This window comes from Condylura cristata, unplaced genomic scaffold (assembly GCF_000260355.1).
Source record: "Condylura cristata isolate star-nosed mole 26May11 unplaced genomic scaffold, ConCri1.0 scaffold00009, whole genome shotgun sequence".
Classification (NCBI taxonomy): domain Eukaryota; kingdom Metazoa; phylum Chordata; class Mammalia; order Eulipotyphla; family Talpidae; genus Condylura; species Condylura cristata.
The window spans coordinates 47419684-47436897 of record NW_004567110.1 but is presented as its reverse complement, the minus strand read 5'-3'; the positions used below and the strand labels follow the sequence as shown (position 1 = coordinate 47436897).

The following is a 17214-nucleotide window of genomic DNA, read 5'->3' as shown; positions in this document are numbered from 1 at the left end:
TTTCTGCAGTTGTTATTGAGCAATGTTTAATTAGAGACCTTTGTGGCCTCCGGTTCTGATATTTCCATAATAAAATATTTTAGGTTACTCATTAAAAACTGTAACAACTGTGAATTGTGTCCCATCCAAAAGGATTTCTTTCTGCTAAACATGTTGAACTTTTTGTTCATCTCTTTTTTTCTGCAGCTCATGAGGCCTCTCAATGCCTTGGATGAGCTTTATCGACTGGTAACCGCATTTGTCAAGTCCAAGCGCACAGCTGTGTGTGCAAACACGGCTTGCAGCGCCTCTGGAGTTGGGCTGCTGTCAGTTTCCTCGGAGCTGTGCAACAGGCTGGGTGCCTGCCACATCATCATGTGTAACAGTGGTGTGCATCGGTATGTGAATTTACATGTGGAGGTTCTTGTTCACATCTTGGCTCCACGAACTTATAACAGAGCCCTTCAAAGACTCAGATATATTTGGTATAAGATTTTGGAAATGAGATAATCCTCGCTCAATGCTTTCTCATTTTAGTTCTTACATTTTCAGTGACATCACAAAAGTTGATGCCATTCCACATTTCAAACAAGATGATGCAGAATCTTTCTTCTCTTGTATTTCTATTAACAGAATTATACTTCAGGTATAAATTGTGCATCTTTTTTTTTTTTTTTCAGTATGGAGCTGACACAGCCAGTTAAACTCTGTAATCACTGCACTTAATGGATATTCTACTTCACATTACCCAGTTACCCAGTTGTGGGTTCAGGGCTGCCTTTGGGTTACTACTATCTTCTACTCCTGACAAAATTATGGCTCAGGAGCTCATATAGTATGTTCTTGAAAATTTAAAGGGGTCTCTTTGATTTGTTCTATTCAGGTGGTTTGTCTTAGGCACTGGTGGTTTGTGGGGAAAGCAGTGAAGGGAGCTAAATGAATTATTGATAGAGCACGTCAGACTTGAAATGACAAGTCAACTCCTTCATAATCACTAGCTCCTCTTCTCTTACCTCTCCATTTTCACAGGGAAGTGAAACTATGTAGGAGGAAGTAATAAGACACTATTAGTGCTTCATGTAATTCGAGTTGTCAGCAAGTCTTCTGTCATTCATCATAGTCTCTTCTAAGTACTAGGCTGGTAAGATTTTAAAGATGATGGTTTATCGTTCATTCAGATTTACCTATCATTTAATTCTACAAAATATTGCCTATCATTTAATTCTACAAAATACTGCAGCTGGTGCTGTGGACTCTGTAGTCTCTTAAAGTCATGATCCTCATGTTAGATTTAAAGCATGAGCATATAACAGCAAAACGATAAGAAGAAAAACAGTAAAATAACTGAAGCATTATAAAAAGTAACAAGCCTAGACTGTCAGAAAATGTAAGAGACCTAAGAAAGTTATAGCTGAGAAATAGCATCTGCAACTGAATAATTATTTTATAATGTTTTTATAAGCAGAGAAATGGTTTTTTTCTGATACTCATTTTTATTAATTTTTTTCTATTCATTCATTAAGTATGCATTGAACACCAGTTAGGTGCAAACACTGTTCAGTTGCCAGGGATACATCATTGGGATACTAGAAGCCCATATTCTTATATAATGTGCATTGCTTAGAGTGGGAAGGATTTATAACGTAAACAAATATATAGGTAATGTGGTCAGTAGAATAAAAACAAAACAGAGGTCAGAGGGTCAAGGAGGTGACAGGATAGGAAGAGGGATAGGAGCACCTTCCAACAGAGGATTTTGAAACAGCAGCAAGCAATACAGGTGTGGTAGCTTACGTAGGATTAAGCTCCCACTTAATATGCATGATGTATCCAGGGACCAGCATAGGGGCCATTGTAGCTTCAGCAAAGTGCCATTCATTACCTTGATTATTTGTTTGCTTATTTTATTCTGGTGTAAAATTATAATCATCTAATGGTCAGATACACTGTGACAGTCAAAAAGACTTCAAACTTGGAAACTATAAGCATGCTTTTACTTCCACATTAATTTACTGGAAGTTAATGCAGTTTCATCTGCCATTTAATCCTAGAACCATGACCAAGCTGTCCAAAGTATTCTGGGATGATCCATGAGCAATTTTAGAATTTGCTAGGTGTGTTGTAGGGAAGATTGATGTCCCACAACTATTTTACAGTTGCTGTATTCATGGGTTGATTAAAATCACAAGTAACTTTGAAATTTCAAGGTAGTTTGAATTTCTTTCTATGATTCATAATAAATTTAGTTTAGCCAATATGAGTTTCTTGGTCACCCACAGTGTGAAAGAATTTAACTGAATTCCACTCTGCTGGAAGCTGGCATCAGATTTCACAGGTTCAATGTTTGGTTTCTTAAGACTGATCTCCACTTAAGGCTCTAGCTCCATGGAATATGCACTGATCTGTATTTCCCACCAACTAGCCACAGATATGAGTGTCAAACAATCCCGTTCTTGGGGTCAAACAATTTCTGGAATGACTCACAGAACTCACAAACTTAGTTACTCACTAGATCATTGACTTATTACCAAATAATAACTAAGAAACAGCCAGGTGGAAGAGATGCATAGGACAAATTATGGGGGAAAGGCTTGGAGTGCTCTCCCTCTCTCTGGGGACACTGTTTCCCCAGATCTCCATTTTGCTTACCGACCAACAAGTTCTCTGAAGCTCCTCCTTTTGAGTTTTTATGGAGACTTTGTTACATAGCCGTGATTAATTCAGGCACTGATTCAACCAAGAATCACTCTCTCCACTCTGGAGGTCTGAGAGTGGGGCTGGAAGTTCCACCCTCTATTCCTGTCCCCCTCTATTTCCCAGGCAGCCAACATCCATCCTCGGTGGTTTTCCAAAGGCTACCTCTATTAATATGGCAACAGATACTTTTATCATTCACACACAAAATTCTAAGGAATTTAGGAGCTATGAGCCAAGAACTTTGGATAAATCAAATAAATATATATGAAAAATAGATTTAGCCATCTGAATGACCTAATATAGATATGTATACATACACACACACACATATATACACACAATATAAGTATTTCATAAAAATCATATTATCAGCCCTCCCTGTAGTGCAGTGGGTTAAAGTGCAGCACTGCAAGCTGGTTGCAGCCACTTCAGAGCAAGTTTGATTCCCAGAGGTGACCCACATGGCACAGCAGACCTCTCCAGCAGACCTGTCCATCCACTGCTCCCCTTAGCTGTATATTTCGTTGATCTGCTTGTTCTGCTCCCCACTGTCTCTGGTGAATCCTCTCACCACCTCTGCACCTCTGACCTGTACCCCAATTCTGTATATATAAATAAATAAATCTTTTTTAGAAATCATATTATCATAGGAGTTTAAGATTATATTTAATTTTTCAGTGCAGACAATGCTTAGATTTTTCATGATTAAATTTGTGCTAATTAATATTAGAATCACAAGCTCCATGTAAGACTTTCTAAAATAATTCATCAGTAGTATAATTTAGACAGAGAAGAACTATAGTGATCTACACCTGCACTAAACATTAAACGTGGAAATTCACCTTTACATTCCAACAAGAGAGGATTTCACCAAATAAATCAGAATAAATATTGCAAAAACTATGTTTGTTACTTTTGAAATCAAGATTTTAAATGGTCTACAATATGAGACCAACATTAGTTTTTCTTTTTCCAATTACTTGCAAAAATAAGGTAATCTAAAATATTTTTTAAATAGTGAGTTATGCTGCATCTGTATCATATTAAGAAGAATGCTATTTTTTTTCAGAATAAAAGGCAGGTTTAATTAGCATTAATATCTAGTTATTTTAATGCCAACTTAAATTAGATGCCAGAGCTGTGTACAATAGTAAATGTGAGACTACTAGGTATAGAACTCAGAATGAGTAATGACAGTTTCTTCATAGCATGGAGTCTGAATTTGTTTTTATTAAATTCATTTTTCTTGGTAATCGTTTGTGTATATCATAATCCTGATGAACTTCTCTGCACTCTCTTCCGCTGTTCACTTACCTTAAATATCTCCATTATTACTAAATAGTGGAAGAATAGGACTACCTCTTTTTAAGTCCTGGTTTTTGCCATGTAGACCCTGAAAACATCAAGAGGCAGTTTAGTAAAAGTGGAAAATTTCCAGAATATCCTATCCTGAAATCCTATTCCTTCATTGTCATTTTGCATCATTTCTTGTAACTTCTAATGATGTACATTTGAACATTTTCATTAGTATATGTAGTTTAATAATCTCCTTTATGATTATGCAACATTATTGTATCTTTAAAGTGTACATGTATGTTTTTACTTTTATTTGCCACATAATATTCCAACAGTTTGGTACACCACAGTTTACTAAGATCCTAGCTTTTGGCTTTCTTTCTCCATAGCATGTAATGCCTCCAGAGAGAGGCACTTATATTTATACAGCTGTTAAAATTTTATTTTGTATTAAGCTAAAATAAATCCTCCAGATAGAATTATGTAAAAGATTGTACCTTTTTTATTTTATTAGTATATTTTGGTTAACTTCCCAAAGAGATCATGTACATTAATAGCATAACCAAAAGATTAGTTGTGTTACATTTTTATTTTTGCTGTATCTGCTGAGAACATTAAAATCCATTTACCAATCGTATTTCTTTCCTTGATGTACAATGATACATCAATATACTTTATACTTCTTTGACTAACATTCGAATATCTTTTGAAATTCCTTCCCTACAAAATTTTGTGCTATATGTTGTCCACATAGCCACTTATAGGCAAAATTACTCTTTGCCAAATTGAACATTTTAAAGAATTGAATCAGCACTGTGACTTTTAAAATGTCTTTTGTACTCATGCCAGTATTTGTTGCAGGCAATCTAAAAACTTGCTATACATATTTCTAAATTTCCCTTTTGTTTCTTACTGCAGTATCCTACTACTCAATGAGGTATTTTATTTTGTTTTGGTTTTTTATTCCCCTGCTTAAGAGCTTACTGTTTTTCTTGAGCCAATATAAATCAGTATATTGCAAATGTTATAAAACCTGAAGCAGTGAGTTTTATTGTGTCCAAAAAACAAAGATCCTCTTTCCTCCCACTACATTAATTTCTGCTTCCTTACCAGTGGAACAAGTGAGTGGAAATTTCCAGAGACTACCTGAAAAACTGCATCAAAGAAGTTTCTAGTAAGAACAAGTAATCTCGAATCACATTCGCCCCCTCTCGTTCTGGAGTTTCTAATCACATACTCCATCTCTCTTTTTAGTAGTAGTGAGTACTCAGTGGTAGCAGCCTGATTCTGATCCTGGAGGAAGGTGGGTGGTCTGAGTACAGGTGAAGGACTTATGGTTCTTACTTGTGATGCCCTTGAACCCAAACTTGGAGATCTGTATACATATATTGCCTGATATCTTCTGACTTTGTTCTGAGGATGAGTCTCCTAGAAAACAAAATCCTAAATTTTAACCTCCTGTTCAGATTCTAGGGAAGGTTATCGACAGCAGCAGTAGGAGGCATTACATCAGGGATTCTCCAGGCTTAGCCCTAGTCTTCAATATTACTTTCTTCTGTAGAACCTAGGTAGGTATGTTAAGGATACAGTGATACAGTGTGTGCAAGGCCAGCCTGTTCTCATTGTCAAGCTAACTACTGTCTGTGTATCCAGTGTTAGTCTGCTCTTTCTTTACTATATGGTAGAGCTTTACTTTGACATATGCACAGTCTAGGGAACTAATAGGTTGTGCCATTGTTAAATTAAAAGGGGTCCATTTCCAAAATGCATTTATTAATGGTTACTTTGAAAGTGAGACATATTTTCACATAGATCAGTATTACAAAAAGTGGTTGAATTCTCAGTCATTCTTCTGAGACCATTCCCTCACCAGCAGATGCTTATACAACCCATCATGTGAACAGAATATGATTACAGAAAAATGAAATCCAGGAATTACAGTATTCAAACAACTAGAGAGTTATGTGTGTTGCCAGTTTAGCTAATGGAACAGTGTATATTTCAAATTAACAGTCTAAATGACTTGCAATTTATGGAAGCCATTCAAAAGTTATTTTTGAGAAAACTATTAACTAGTATTTCTTAAAAATCACTTGTGTTTACAATGTAAAGAACTCTTTCTTGGCAATATTTTATTCTGTCCTTACTGTGACATCAAAGGACAAATTGACAAATAGGCCCTTATTAAGGACTGCAGAATCTTGTAAAAGTGGGGCACTCAAGGTAACCTGACTTAGGTCATCAGAGCCATAGTAGAGCTGATGACGAAACTGCATCTTTCTTCACAGTGCAATGAAAACATCAGTTAAGAGGAGTGGATTGACTCTGGGGATCTCTGTATGTAGGTTAAGGTCTAGTTATGGGAGAAAAAAGAAATTAGTGACAATAGCAAATGTAGTTTTTCAAATTATCCATTTATTTTTCTGTAAAAATGTAGTTTGAAATACTGTAATGCAAGGTAAGTGGTAATACTTGAATTTCAAATTAAGAGAGAGAACTAGAACCAGAGAGGCAAGTCTCTTAGCTCATAATCTTGGGATCTTATACATTTCTAGTAAAAATGTCCCCCCCCCTTTTTTTTTTTAAAGATTTATTTATTTAAGTATACAGGAAATGGGTTACAGGCCAGAGGTGGGAGGGGTGGGGTGAGAGGATTCACCCGAGACAGAGTGGGAAACAGAGCAGGCAGATTGACCAAAATGTTTGCTGAGAGGAGCAGCAAGTGAGATAGGAGAGGTCTGCTGTGCCATGTGGGTACCTCCCTGTCCTGGGATGGAATTAATGCTACAGTTTAGGTAGGTAGCTTCATAGTACCAGGGAGGCCCCAAAAATCCATTCCCAATAAAAAGTGCTATAATCTTTAGAAGCAAAAAAATAAAATGCTATAATAATGAGGCTATCAGCAAGACAAATATATATCATATTTATGATTGGACATAATTATAAAACTTACTTACTCGAGCTCTTAGAGGAGAGAATGAAGGGCAGTTACCAGGGGGTTGAAGGAGGGGAAAATTAAAAGATGTTCGTCAAAGGCTGACCTAAGTGCAACATGAGTAATATCTGGAGTGCTGTTGTTCAGTGATGGGATTATATTGAGCAGTGCTGTGTTAAATGCTTGGCATTTGCCAGGAAAGTAGATCTTAAGTGTTATTACCAGTAAAAAAAAAAAAAAAAGGAAAAAGGAATTGAAATGATGCATATGCTAATTAATTTGGTTGTGATGAATATTTTACAGTGTATACTTAAATCATCAAGTTGTACACCTTAAATGTTGCCAATTCTACCCAAGTGAAGCTGGATGTGAGAAGAAAAGTAAACCAAGAATTTAAAATTTTATAGAATTATAATACAGGCAAATAAAACTATACAATTCATGCTAATTCAGATAGCCAGCTACATGATACGAGTGAGTTTCTTTATGATTATCATAAGACAGAAAATATTTCAAATATAAAGTTTCATTTTTTAACTTTTTCCATTATAGTTTATAAAAACTATTATCCCAAAGAAATGATCAAATTTGCATATATAGTTGTTTTGTTGCCTAGATTTTTCTTTACAATTAATATACATCTTGATAAAGTAGAACAGTGGATTATTTGGTTATTTTTAAATGTCCGTTGTTTTCTTAAAATTAGATGACTGTGAAAGAAAAATAAAACAGAAATTCAACAATAATTTCTTATTGGAATGGATTCTTGTTGTAACCTCCAATAATAAATAATGTGTTGTAAGCCTTAATTTTATACATGTCTTATATATGATTACCTTCTGTTGTTAAAATTGGAAAAGTCTAATCAATTGTAATTCATTAACATGTCTTGATAAAATAATCTAAATATATAATTATTATTTACATTCACACCTATATTTGTGACTAGTTATAAATGTATTAAACTATTTATTAATGGTATTCTTAGAATACATAGCCTGTTATCTACTATATAAATACTTCAATACTTTATACCAATATTTGCCAAATCCAATATTATTACTTGAATATGTTAATATAAATTTACTATATTGACTTTTTTTTTTTAAAGATTTATTTATTTATACAGAACTGGGGTACAGGCCAGAGATGCAGAGGGTGAGAGGATTCACCAGGAACAGAGTGGGGAGCAGAACAGGCAGATCGATGAGGTACACTGCTGAGGGGAGCAGTGGGTGTGTCAGGATTGGTGCCATGTGGTCACCTCCAGGGCAGGCGGGGATCGAACTTATGCTGAAGTGGCTTAAGCTTCTTAGTGCAGTGTTTTAACCCGCTGTGCCACCAGGGAGGGCCATACTATATTGACTTTTATTTGTATTTAGCTATTTAAAAATAATATGCACGTAATTTTTAAATTATATTTCTTGAAGAAATGTTGGTTGACAGCACTGTGTGTTTTTCAGGGTATAGGTTTACACTTCTGTAAAGCTCCCAAAGTCTGTTGGGCCTGCTAACCCCTTTGCTCCTTGTGGTAGCTTCAGTTCTGAAGTGAAATTTCAAGGATTTGTTTTGGCATATTCTTTTGCCTTGTTTTTTTATATTTCGCATGCAAGTGAAATCCAGTGTTGGCTTTTCTCCTTCGGATTTATTTTCTTACCATAAGCTCCTTCAGTTCCATCTATGTTGTGACAGATGACAAGAATTCATCTTTTGTTATAACTATTTGTGTGTGTGTGTATGCACACAGACCCGTATAATCATGTATGTGATTATGTCACTGTGTCTTTATCCGCACATCTGCCCTCGGGCACTTAGGTTGTCTCTATAACCTTTGTATCATGATGATTTTGAATTCTCTATCTGGTAGGCTGAGCAGTTCTCCTATTTCTTTGGTAATTTCTGGTTACTGATCTTTTTGTGGTGAATTTTTCCCCTGTTGACTTGCTTGGGTATTTGTTAGTATTCTTTAACCTGTCAGGTATTTTCTAATACTTTCTATTCATTGAAACAGTGTTGCTGTTGTTGGCTGGCATTCTTCCTGAGTGTTCTTTCTGGATGTCCGAGGGACTTCCAAACACTTCAGTTGTGGAGGATGTTCTGAGCTGTGCTTTGTTTCAATATCTCCTGTTTATCCAGCCCCCAATGTGTGGAATTGTGTCTGTCTTCTGAGCCAGTAACAGTTAGGGGTCTCTTGTGATGTACAGCTTCTTCCAGTAACATGTTGTGTCCTAGTCTCTGGAACGTTCCTGCAAGAAGTGCCTGGATGGGCTCTTTTTTTCCGTTGAATGTCTTGCTTCTTCTAGGTGTGTCTGGGCAAAATAATGGAGTTAAGAGGGAGTAGGGAGTGAGATGGGAGGTTAGGGGAAAGGGGAGGATGATATGGAAATGTGATATGGAGGAAGTTGATAGGAGGAGGTGAAGGTTAATTGGGGGAAGACAGAAGATGGAGGAGAGGTGTCAGATGTAGAAGAGGCAGAGAGGGAAATGAGAAAGAGGAGACAGAAAACCCGTGTTAAGAATGAAGGAGTGGCACGGAAATCTACCAGCTGAGTAGTACTGGACAGAACCAAACAAACATATAAACAATGACAAAACCCACGATGGGTAGAATTGCCTCTCAATGTCTGGTGGTTCCCAGTTATCTAGTCCTTGTGATTTTAGTCTGGTCTCCTGGGGAGTACCTTACAATTGGGTGAAGTAGTCTTCCCAGAGTCTGCAGTTATGTTTGGCTTTCTTTTTTTCTCCCCTGATGTAGTTGGGCTAATAGGGAAGTTCTTAAGGTTTCTATCTACCCAGAGTATCCTGCAATCTAGGGGCCTCCAGCATAGTGGCTGGCCCTGACAGTTTCCTCCTGGCAATTATGGTAACCACCTGGTTTCAAGTAAGTGCAGCTTGTGATTTTTTTTTTGACCACGTGGTGGCACCAGAGACTTCCCCCAGTTAGTTTTCAGAACTGGGCTTGTTTAAATAGGTCTCTGGGAGAGGGGGGTGCCAGAAGGAAAGCTCCCTCGCTAGTCTTTCTGCCACCACACCCACAGTTGAAGCAGCACTGCAGGTCCCACTTGCCCACCAGTTGATCTTTGTAGCTTTCCGATGTCCCAGGTTCCCTCTATGCTTGGATGTGCCCTGGGGTGGGGGGGTTGGGGGGTGGGGTATGCTAGAAGTGTTGTAGGTCTCCCTGTAGCTGGGCCTGTCATTGAGCCAGTCCACTGTTGTTTTTGTTTGTTTGTTTTGTTTTGTTTTTTTACTTTCTGAGTACTGTGAGCCTTGCAGGGCAGCACCTTAGTGGCTCACATGCCTTCAGGCCTCTGTTATGGGGGCAGGGTGTGTAGGGATACAGGGAGCACTAGCAAGGCTGCAAGCCTCCCAGCTGTGCAGGCTGCAAGTTCTCCCTCTGCCACTCCAGGGCTCTTTGTGTTCACCCCGAGCAGTCTTGCCCCACCGCTTGGGGTCCACTCACAGAACTGAGTTGCCTCCAGGGCTTTACCACAGGTTTTGTGTATAGATGCAGTACGCAGGTGGACATAGCAAGCCTCCCATCTGAGGCACTTCCTAGAGCTTCTCTAAGCTTGGATGTGCCCATAGGGAGTCAGGGGAGTGTTAATAAGTGCTGCAGGTTCCCAGCGGTTGGGCCTGTGGTTGATTCCATGTAACTGGCTTTTTCCCCCCTTCCCTTTACCTCCAGGGTTTTGTGACCCTTGCTGGACCACGCCTTAATGGCACACAAGTCTCTAGACCTATGCTGTGGGCTTGGGGATGCACAGAGCCCTAGAAGGGCTGCAAACCTCCCAGTTGCCCCAGTAGCCAGTTCTCCTTCCCCACCTCCAAGGCTCTAAGTGCCCACTCCATGCAGCCTTTACCCACAGCTTGGGTTCCACTCACCGAGCTGAGTTGTCTCTCTTTACCTCCAGGGCTTTAGCAGGGCCAAAGAGCAGCAGGCCTCCCATCTGAGGTACTTCCTAGCACCTGGGCACCCGGGAGCTCCCAGATTGGAGCTCCCTTATCGGAGCTCCCCAATCCCTGAGTCTTCCTCAGTTATCTTCCTTCTAGTGAGTCCAAGGTGCTCTCATTTGGGTTGAAACTTGTAGTATGTAAGTCTACAGTCCGTTTTTTGTCTTATATTCCTGTGTGAGCTTGGATGTATTGATTTTGGAGTCTTCACTTTGCTACCATTTTGCTGGATCTCCTGTTTCTATAACCTTTTTATTGTAAATGGGACTACAATCAACATAGAGGTGCATATATCTGTTTGAATTTGTTTTTGTTTTCTTTGGGTAGATTACCAGGAGAGGGATTGCTGGATTAGTAGATTTTTTTTTTTTAAGATTTACTTATTTATGTATACAGAATTGGGGTACAGGCAAGAGCTGCAGGGGTGGTGAGAGGATTCACCAGAGACAGAGTAGGGAGCACAACAGGCCGACGGACGAAGTACACTGCTGAGGGGAGCAGCAGGCAGGTCAGGAGAGGTCTGCCACACCATGTGGGATCACCTCTGGGGCAGGTATCGGAGCTCATGCTGAAGTGACTTTAGCTTCTTAGTGTTGTGCTTTAACCCACTGTGCCACCAGGGATTTTTTGTTTTAATGTTTTAGGCAACATAATTTTCCTATAGAAAATTCTAGTCAACATTCTCATGAACCAGATATGAGGATTTCTTTTCCTCCAAATCCATGCTAGTGCTTTTTCTTTCTAGTTGATGATATGACATTCCTAAGGATTTCAGATTACATCTCATACGGTTTTGATTTGCATTTTCCTGATGACAAATACTGGTGAGCATTTTTCATGTGCATGTTAGCCAGCTGTGTGTCTTCTTCAGAGAAGTGTATATTTAGCTCTTGCACTCATTTTTTATTAGATTTTTGGTTGTTGTTTTTGAGTTATTTGTAGATTATGGCTGTTAACCCCTTATTGAATATATAATGTGCAACTATATTTTGGCAAATTTGGTAGAGTGACTTTTTGCTTTAATGATATTTTCTTTTCCTGTGCAGAAGCTTTTCACTTTGATATAGTCATTTTTTTTTTTTAATATGCTTTTGTTTTCCTTGTTGGCATCAAAGTCCAAAAAGGCATCACTGGCATTAATGTCATACAGTGTTTTGTCTGTTTTCTTCTATGTATTTTATGGTTTTAGGTCTCATTCAAGTGTTTGATCCACTTTGAATTAATTTTTGTGTATGGTGTGAGATAGTGGTTTAGTTTTATTCTTTTGCATGTGGATTTCCTGTTTTTTCAACATCATTTGTTGAAGAGACTTTCTTCGTTGTTCTTTTGCCTTTTTGTTGTAGATTAACCCCCCACATAAGCTTGGACTAATTTATGGCCTCTAAATTCTAGTCCATTGATCTGTGTGTCTGTTTTTATTTTAATACCATGCCATTTCGATTACTCTTGGTTTGGAGTATAATTTGAGGAATATAATAATAATATCTCCCTTTTCTTTCGTTCTTTTTTCTTTTTTTTTTTTTCAGAATTTCTTTAGTTCTTAAGCATCTTTTGTGATTCCGTACATTCCATTCATTAATGTGTGCTTTGTTTCCTTGAAGAAAGTTCTTGAACTCTTATAGGTATTACATTGAATCTATATATTTGCCTTGGATAAGATGGCCATTTTAACAATATTAATTCTTCTGGTTCATGAGTCTATAATCCTTTTATTTCAGTCTTTTTATTTTTTTCACTTCTTCCAACAGAATCTCATAGTTTTTGTTATATATGTCTTTCAGTTCCTTTTAGTTACCTCCTAAATACTTAATTCTTTTTGATGTGATTTTAAAAGAGATTATCTTTTCTAGTTACTTGTTTTTCTATAAGAACACATTTTTGTATAAGGATTTTATAGCTTGCCACTTTATTATACTGTACAGTACATAAACTGATTTATTGGTTTTAGTATTTTTAGTGAAGTTCTTAAAGTTTTTTCTATGTGTATGATTATGTCACCTACAATTAATGATAAATTTACTTATTTTCTAATGTGAATTTCTTCTATAGCTTTCTCTTGCCTGATTTTTCTAGCTAGAAATTCCAATACTGTGTTGAATATTATGGTTCAAATGCACATCTTTTTCTCATGCCTGATCTCAGAGTAGACGATTTCAGTTTTTTGCCACTGAGAATGTTTGCTGTGATTTAGTCATAAATGACCTTTATTATGGTGAGATATGTTTCTTCTACCCCAATTTGATTCAGAGCTTCATTATAAATAAGATTTTAGATGATGTCAGCTTCTTCCTTGGCATCTGTTCACTGGTCATATAATTTTTATCTTTCCTTTTGTTAATATGGTACAAAATCATTAAAACTATTAAATAAGACAATATTTCAAACTTATTTTAAAGAATTTGAATGAATTGTTTGTCTAAATCTGCAGTTGTGTTAAAAGCAAAATAAGATTCCATTTTCTGGAATCTGTTTATGAATGAATCATGTAGGATTTTCTAACTATGCTAATGAATGTCATTAGCTAAATTTTTAGCCTTCTGTAAGAGGAAAGAAGTATGGGTAGGTCAACAATATAATTGTTTTTGTGTGTGTTGCTGTTTGCACTTTAAGAATTGTCTATTGTCTTACGTAACCCTGAAGCCAAAAATGCAAGATGGTGCAGAGAAGTTTCACTGAAGAAAGTAAATTTTAGCATGTCATCCTTAAATTGGCTGCATGTCATTTAATATATTCAAGAGAAATGAAATTCAAGTATTGGAAAGTAGGAAGAGTAAAAGCTCTCTTAACAAGTTTTACTGTATGAACTGTATGTCCTGGTGGTGGAAATGTAGATGGGTGGTTCATTGTAAACAAATCATATTAAAATACACTAGTAAGGCATGCAATGACATGTTCCATGGATGGAGGTCATAATAAAGACCTTACTATTCTGGTTAGTGAAGTGAGATAGATGCTATGTTGGAAATGAGGCTAGCTAATGTGATAAACACAGATTGGAGAGTAGAAGGTCTTGTCTAGAAGGCTAAGGAGATGGGGGAACAGCCTCTCTCCTATGGGTCCTAGTTTGTAATGAAGTTTCCAGCCAAAGGATAAGATGATAGAATATTTTTAAAACATTAGAAAAAGAATGGTTGCTATATTGATCTATGATGGGACAAGGAAGAGAGAGGTGGAGTGCTAGAGTTTTATGATAATGCAGCAGATAATGAGTTCCCAAAACTAAGGTATTAGCACAAAGATTAGAGGGGAAAGAATAGATCTAAAAGGTATGAAATAGAAGTGAACAGGAGTAGAAGACTGGTGAGAAGTTAGAGACTATGGGAAAAGGAGTGATCATCATGATTCTGAATGTCCAATCTAGGAAGGTGGTGGGGGAGGTGAGACCACAGGGGAAAGAGACATTTTTTTCTTAGAGGGGATTGTAAAGAGATGCTGAATTAATCTATTAAGTGTTGAGTTTTAGATGCCCATGCTCCCTGGGGATGTCTTCTAATTCATAGTTAGAAAAGTCTAAATGGATATAGATTGTGTGTGTGTGTGTGTGTGTGTGTATTTGTATTTCAAAAGGTGTGAAACGAAAGGTGGAGATGATTAATTAGTTCAGGGAAAAGGGTATCTTGTCAGAAAAGACTTCACAGAGGTGTATTTGAACTGATTTAACATGTTACTAAGAATATTCTGGGAATGCACTTTAGGTGTTAGCTGCAAAGAAAAGGTATCTCAGGAGAAGGCATGGGAGAATGAAAAGAGAATAATCAGCTGCCAACCCTGGAATTAGAGAGGAAGATCATATATAGGGAGTGCTTAATATTCCCTAAGTCCCCATCTTCCCATCATCTATACTCCCTGGTGAGAGGACCAACAGAGGAATAGTGTCAGAAGAAAGAGAACTAGAAAGACATGAAAATATTCAAACAAAATGCTGTTCAGGATCTTGGACTCAAAGAGATAATAGTCGTAGTGTCAAAGAACTGGGAGACAGATGAAAATCATACTATGGATAACTCCATAGTATGAGTCAACAAAGAATGTACAGTGGGTAAGGATAAAAATCAGATAGCAAAATAGAGAAATGCTAATAGAGAAGTAATGTTGAAGAACTTCAAATAGCTGGGGCAAGACCCAAACCTATTCAGGTAAATCCCTTGCGGGGAGGGGGTGGGGGGAGCATAAATGAAATTAGTGAGAGTCCATACTGACAGATATAAACATGGAGAGCCAAGTCAAACGTTCTGGCTGTGACATTTAAGGTCTTAACTTGCAGATGTTTCAATTTCTTACCATTTTCAACATAGCTAAAATCTGAAATTTAAAAAGGAACAGTAAAATCTCTGCCAGGAGCTGAGTGCTCAAATACCCATCCCCAAAAGGTCTGTTATTACCTCTATACTAACTTTAGCAATGAGCCATGTCAGCGAAAATCACACCTTAATGTGTTTCTGTAGAAAGGAATAAGGGATGTGCAATGTTTTTGCTGGTAGTTGATTTTTAAGTCTAGATTTGAAGGTATTTGCTGAGAATGTTCAGAAAACGTATTGAATGTGGCAATGGAAAGTCCCATTATCTTTAATGAGAATTTCATGGCTAATTCCCTGTGCAATGCTGAAAATATGTCTCTTAAACTCCATTGCTTTTTTGCCTTAAGATAGATCGAGTAAACAGCATATTCAATTTGGCTCTGCCCCTGCCACCCGGATCTCACTCCAGCTGTTGCCCATCACTCTGCATTCTCTCTCCTCCTTCCTGGCCATCTCTCCTTTCTTTTCAAATGCTCATCAACTCCTGGTCTTTCAGGTATCAGTCTCTGAAGCTTTAGAATCCACAATGGTTATGGGAATACTTCATCAGCTTGACAAGAGTCAAGTAGCAATTGAGAAGAAGAGGATATCCATTGCTTATTTCTATGAACTATACTGCCAACTGGCCTGAGTGATCACTAGCTTTTGTTTTATAGCTACTGTTAGACTGTCATTCAAATTTGTATAAAGGGACAGTGTGAATATCTAGTACTTTATTACATGTATGCATAAATAAGTGAATTCTTGGTTGTTAAAAAAAAAGTCTGTTTTTCCCTTCTTCATATAAAGGTATTTATGTGTTTCTTGAAGGGGAACTAAGGTTATTTTATTTTCTGACATCTCCACTATTTGTGGCAATTTTCTAAAATTTTTCATTTGTCACAAAAGCATGCTATGGGTGGCTGAGGTAGCAGAAATCGATAGGCTAGTAGTGTAAAGCTACCCTGATTGTTCAGAGACTCTGCCTGTGTAGGACCCAGGCAGTCTTGTTGGAATTGAGCAGTATTTAACACAGTGCATTAGCCCTCAGGTGTGCAATTCTTCCTTGGTGTAAGGTAATAAAAACGAACAGGGAAAATATAGTCATGCAACATTAAACAATTAATTTCTTCAATCAGGTGCTGCATCTAGTTGTCAATAGACCTTCACAGTGGTGCTCTGTACTCAGTTAAAAGTAATTAGAAGTCAGAATAAATGAGATCACGGCAGGAATGAATACACTCTACACAGAACAGTGCATTTTATATAAAAAATGCAAATCTGTTATAGAGAAGGAACACAATCTCCCTTCAATTTATTTTTACTACTTGATTGCTTTACAATCGATATACTTACTTAGCATGCTTCAAATCTGGTTCCTTTTTAATCATGAACACATTTTAGTATGATGAGTTCTGCATTCAGAGTGAAGTAGTGTGAGCCAGCTAAATTAATCTCTCTCAAAACAATGCATTTAAAGTATAAGTGCTAAGACCAGCTTTGTGATTGTTTAATTATGAATGTAGAGAACTGGAATTCTATAAAAGGAGTAATCTACCTGATGCTATTTTGGTATACTAGAAAGAACCTGAGGTTTTGAATCAGAAACTGATTTTGAATCCTGATACTTCATTACATTACCTGTTAGTTTAGACTTATTGGAAAAATGAGAATAATGATTTCTTTCTGACAAAGATGGGGTGAGGAATGAGTGAGCAATACATGGAAAGCATCTTCTATAAGATCTGGTCATGGTGAACATTCAATTTTTCCATTACTAAACTGTGATTCAGTGGTGAATTCATCTTCTCATTTCTCAGTTAGAAATATGAAATACTTCTGCTTAATATAATAAAATCATGTCTACTAATACAGGTTTTTTATTAAGAACTATCTTTTTAATCACACCAAATGAAATAGGGGTATCAAAAAAATCAAGAAATAACTCCTGGCCTGTAAAGAATTCACAGAGCACTGGACCCCATTACAGGTTTTTTGTTTTGTTTTTAAGAATCTTCCTTTGATAACTTGTAGAAAGCCATTCAAGAGCAGCAGAACACATTACCCTTGAATCAAGGC

General features: G+C 37.1%; 1 protein-coding gene across 1 annotated transcript in view; it reads left to right on the top strand.

The window, feature by feature from the left end:
- Positions 1-17214, top strand: part of PREX2 (phosphatidylinositol-3,4,5-trisphosphate-dependent Rac exchange factor 2) — a 238851-nt gene that overhangs the window by 198630 nt on the left and 23007 nt on the right. The window contains exon 37 of the mRNA XM_004679816.2: positions 187-377. Within this exon, the coding sequence (XP_004679873.1) occupies positions 187-377 (191 nt within the window). The remainder of the gene's footprint in view (positions 1-186; positions 378-17214) is intronic.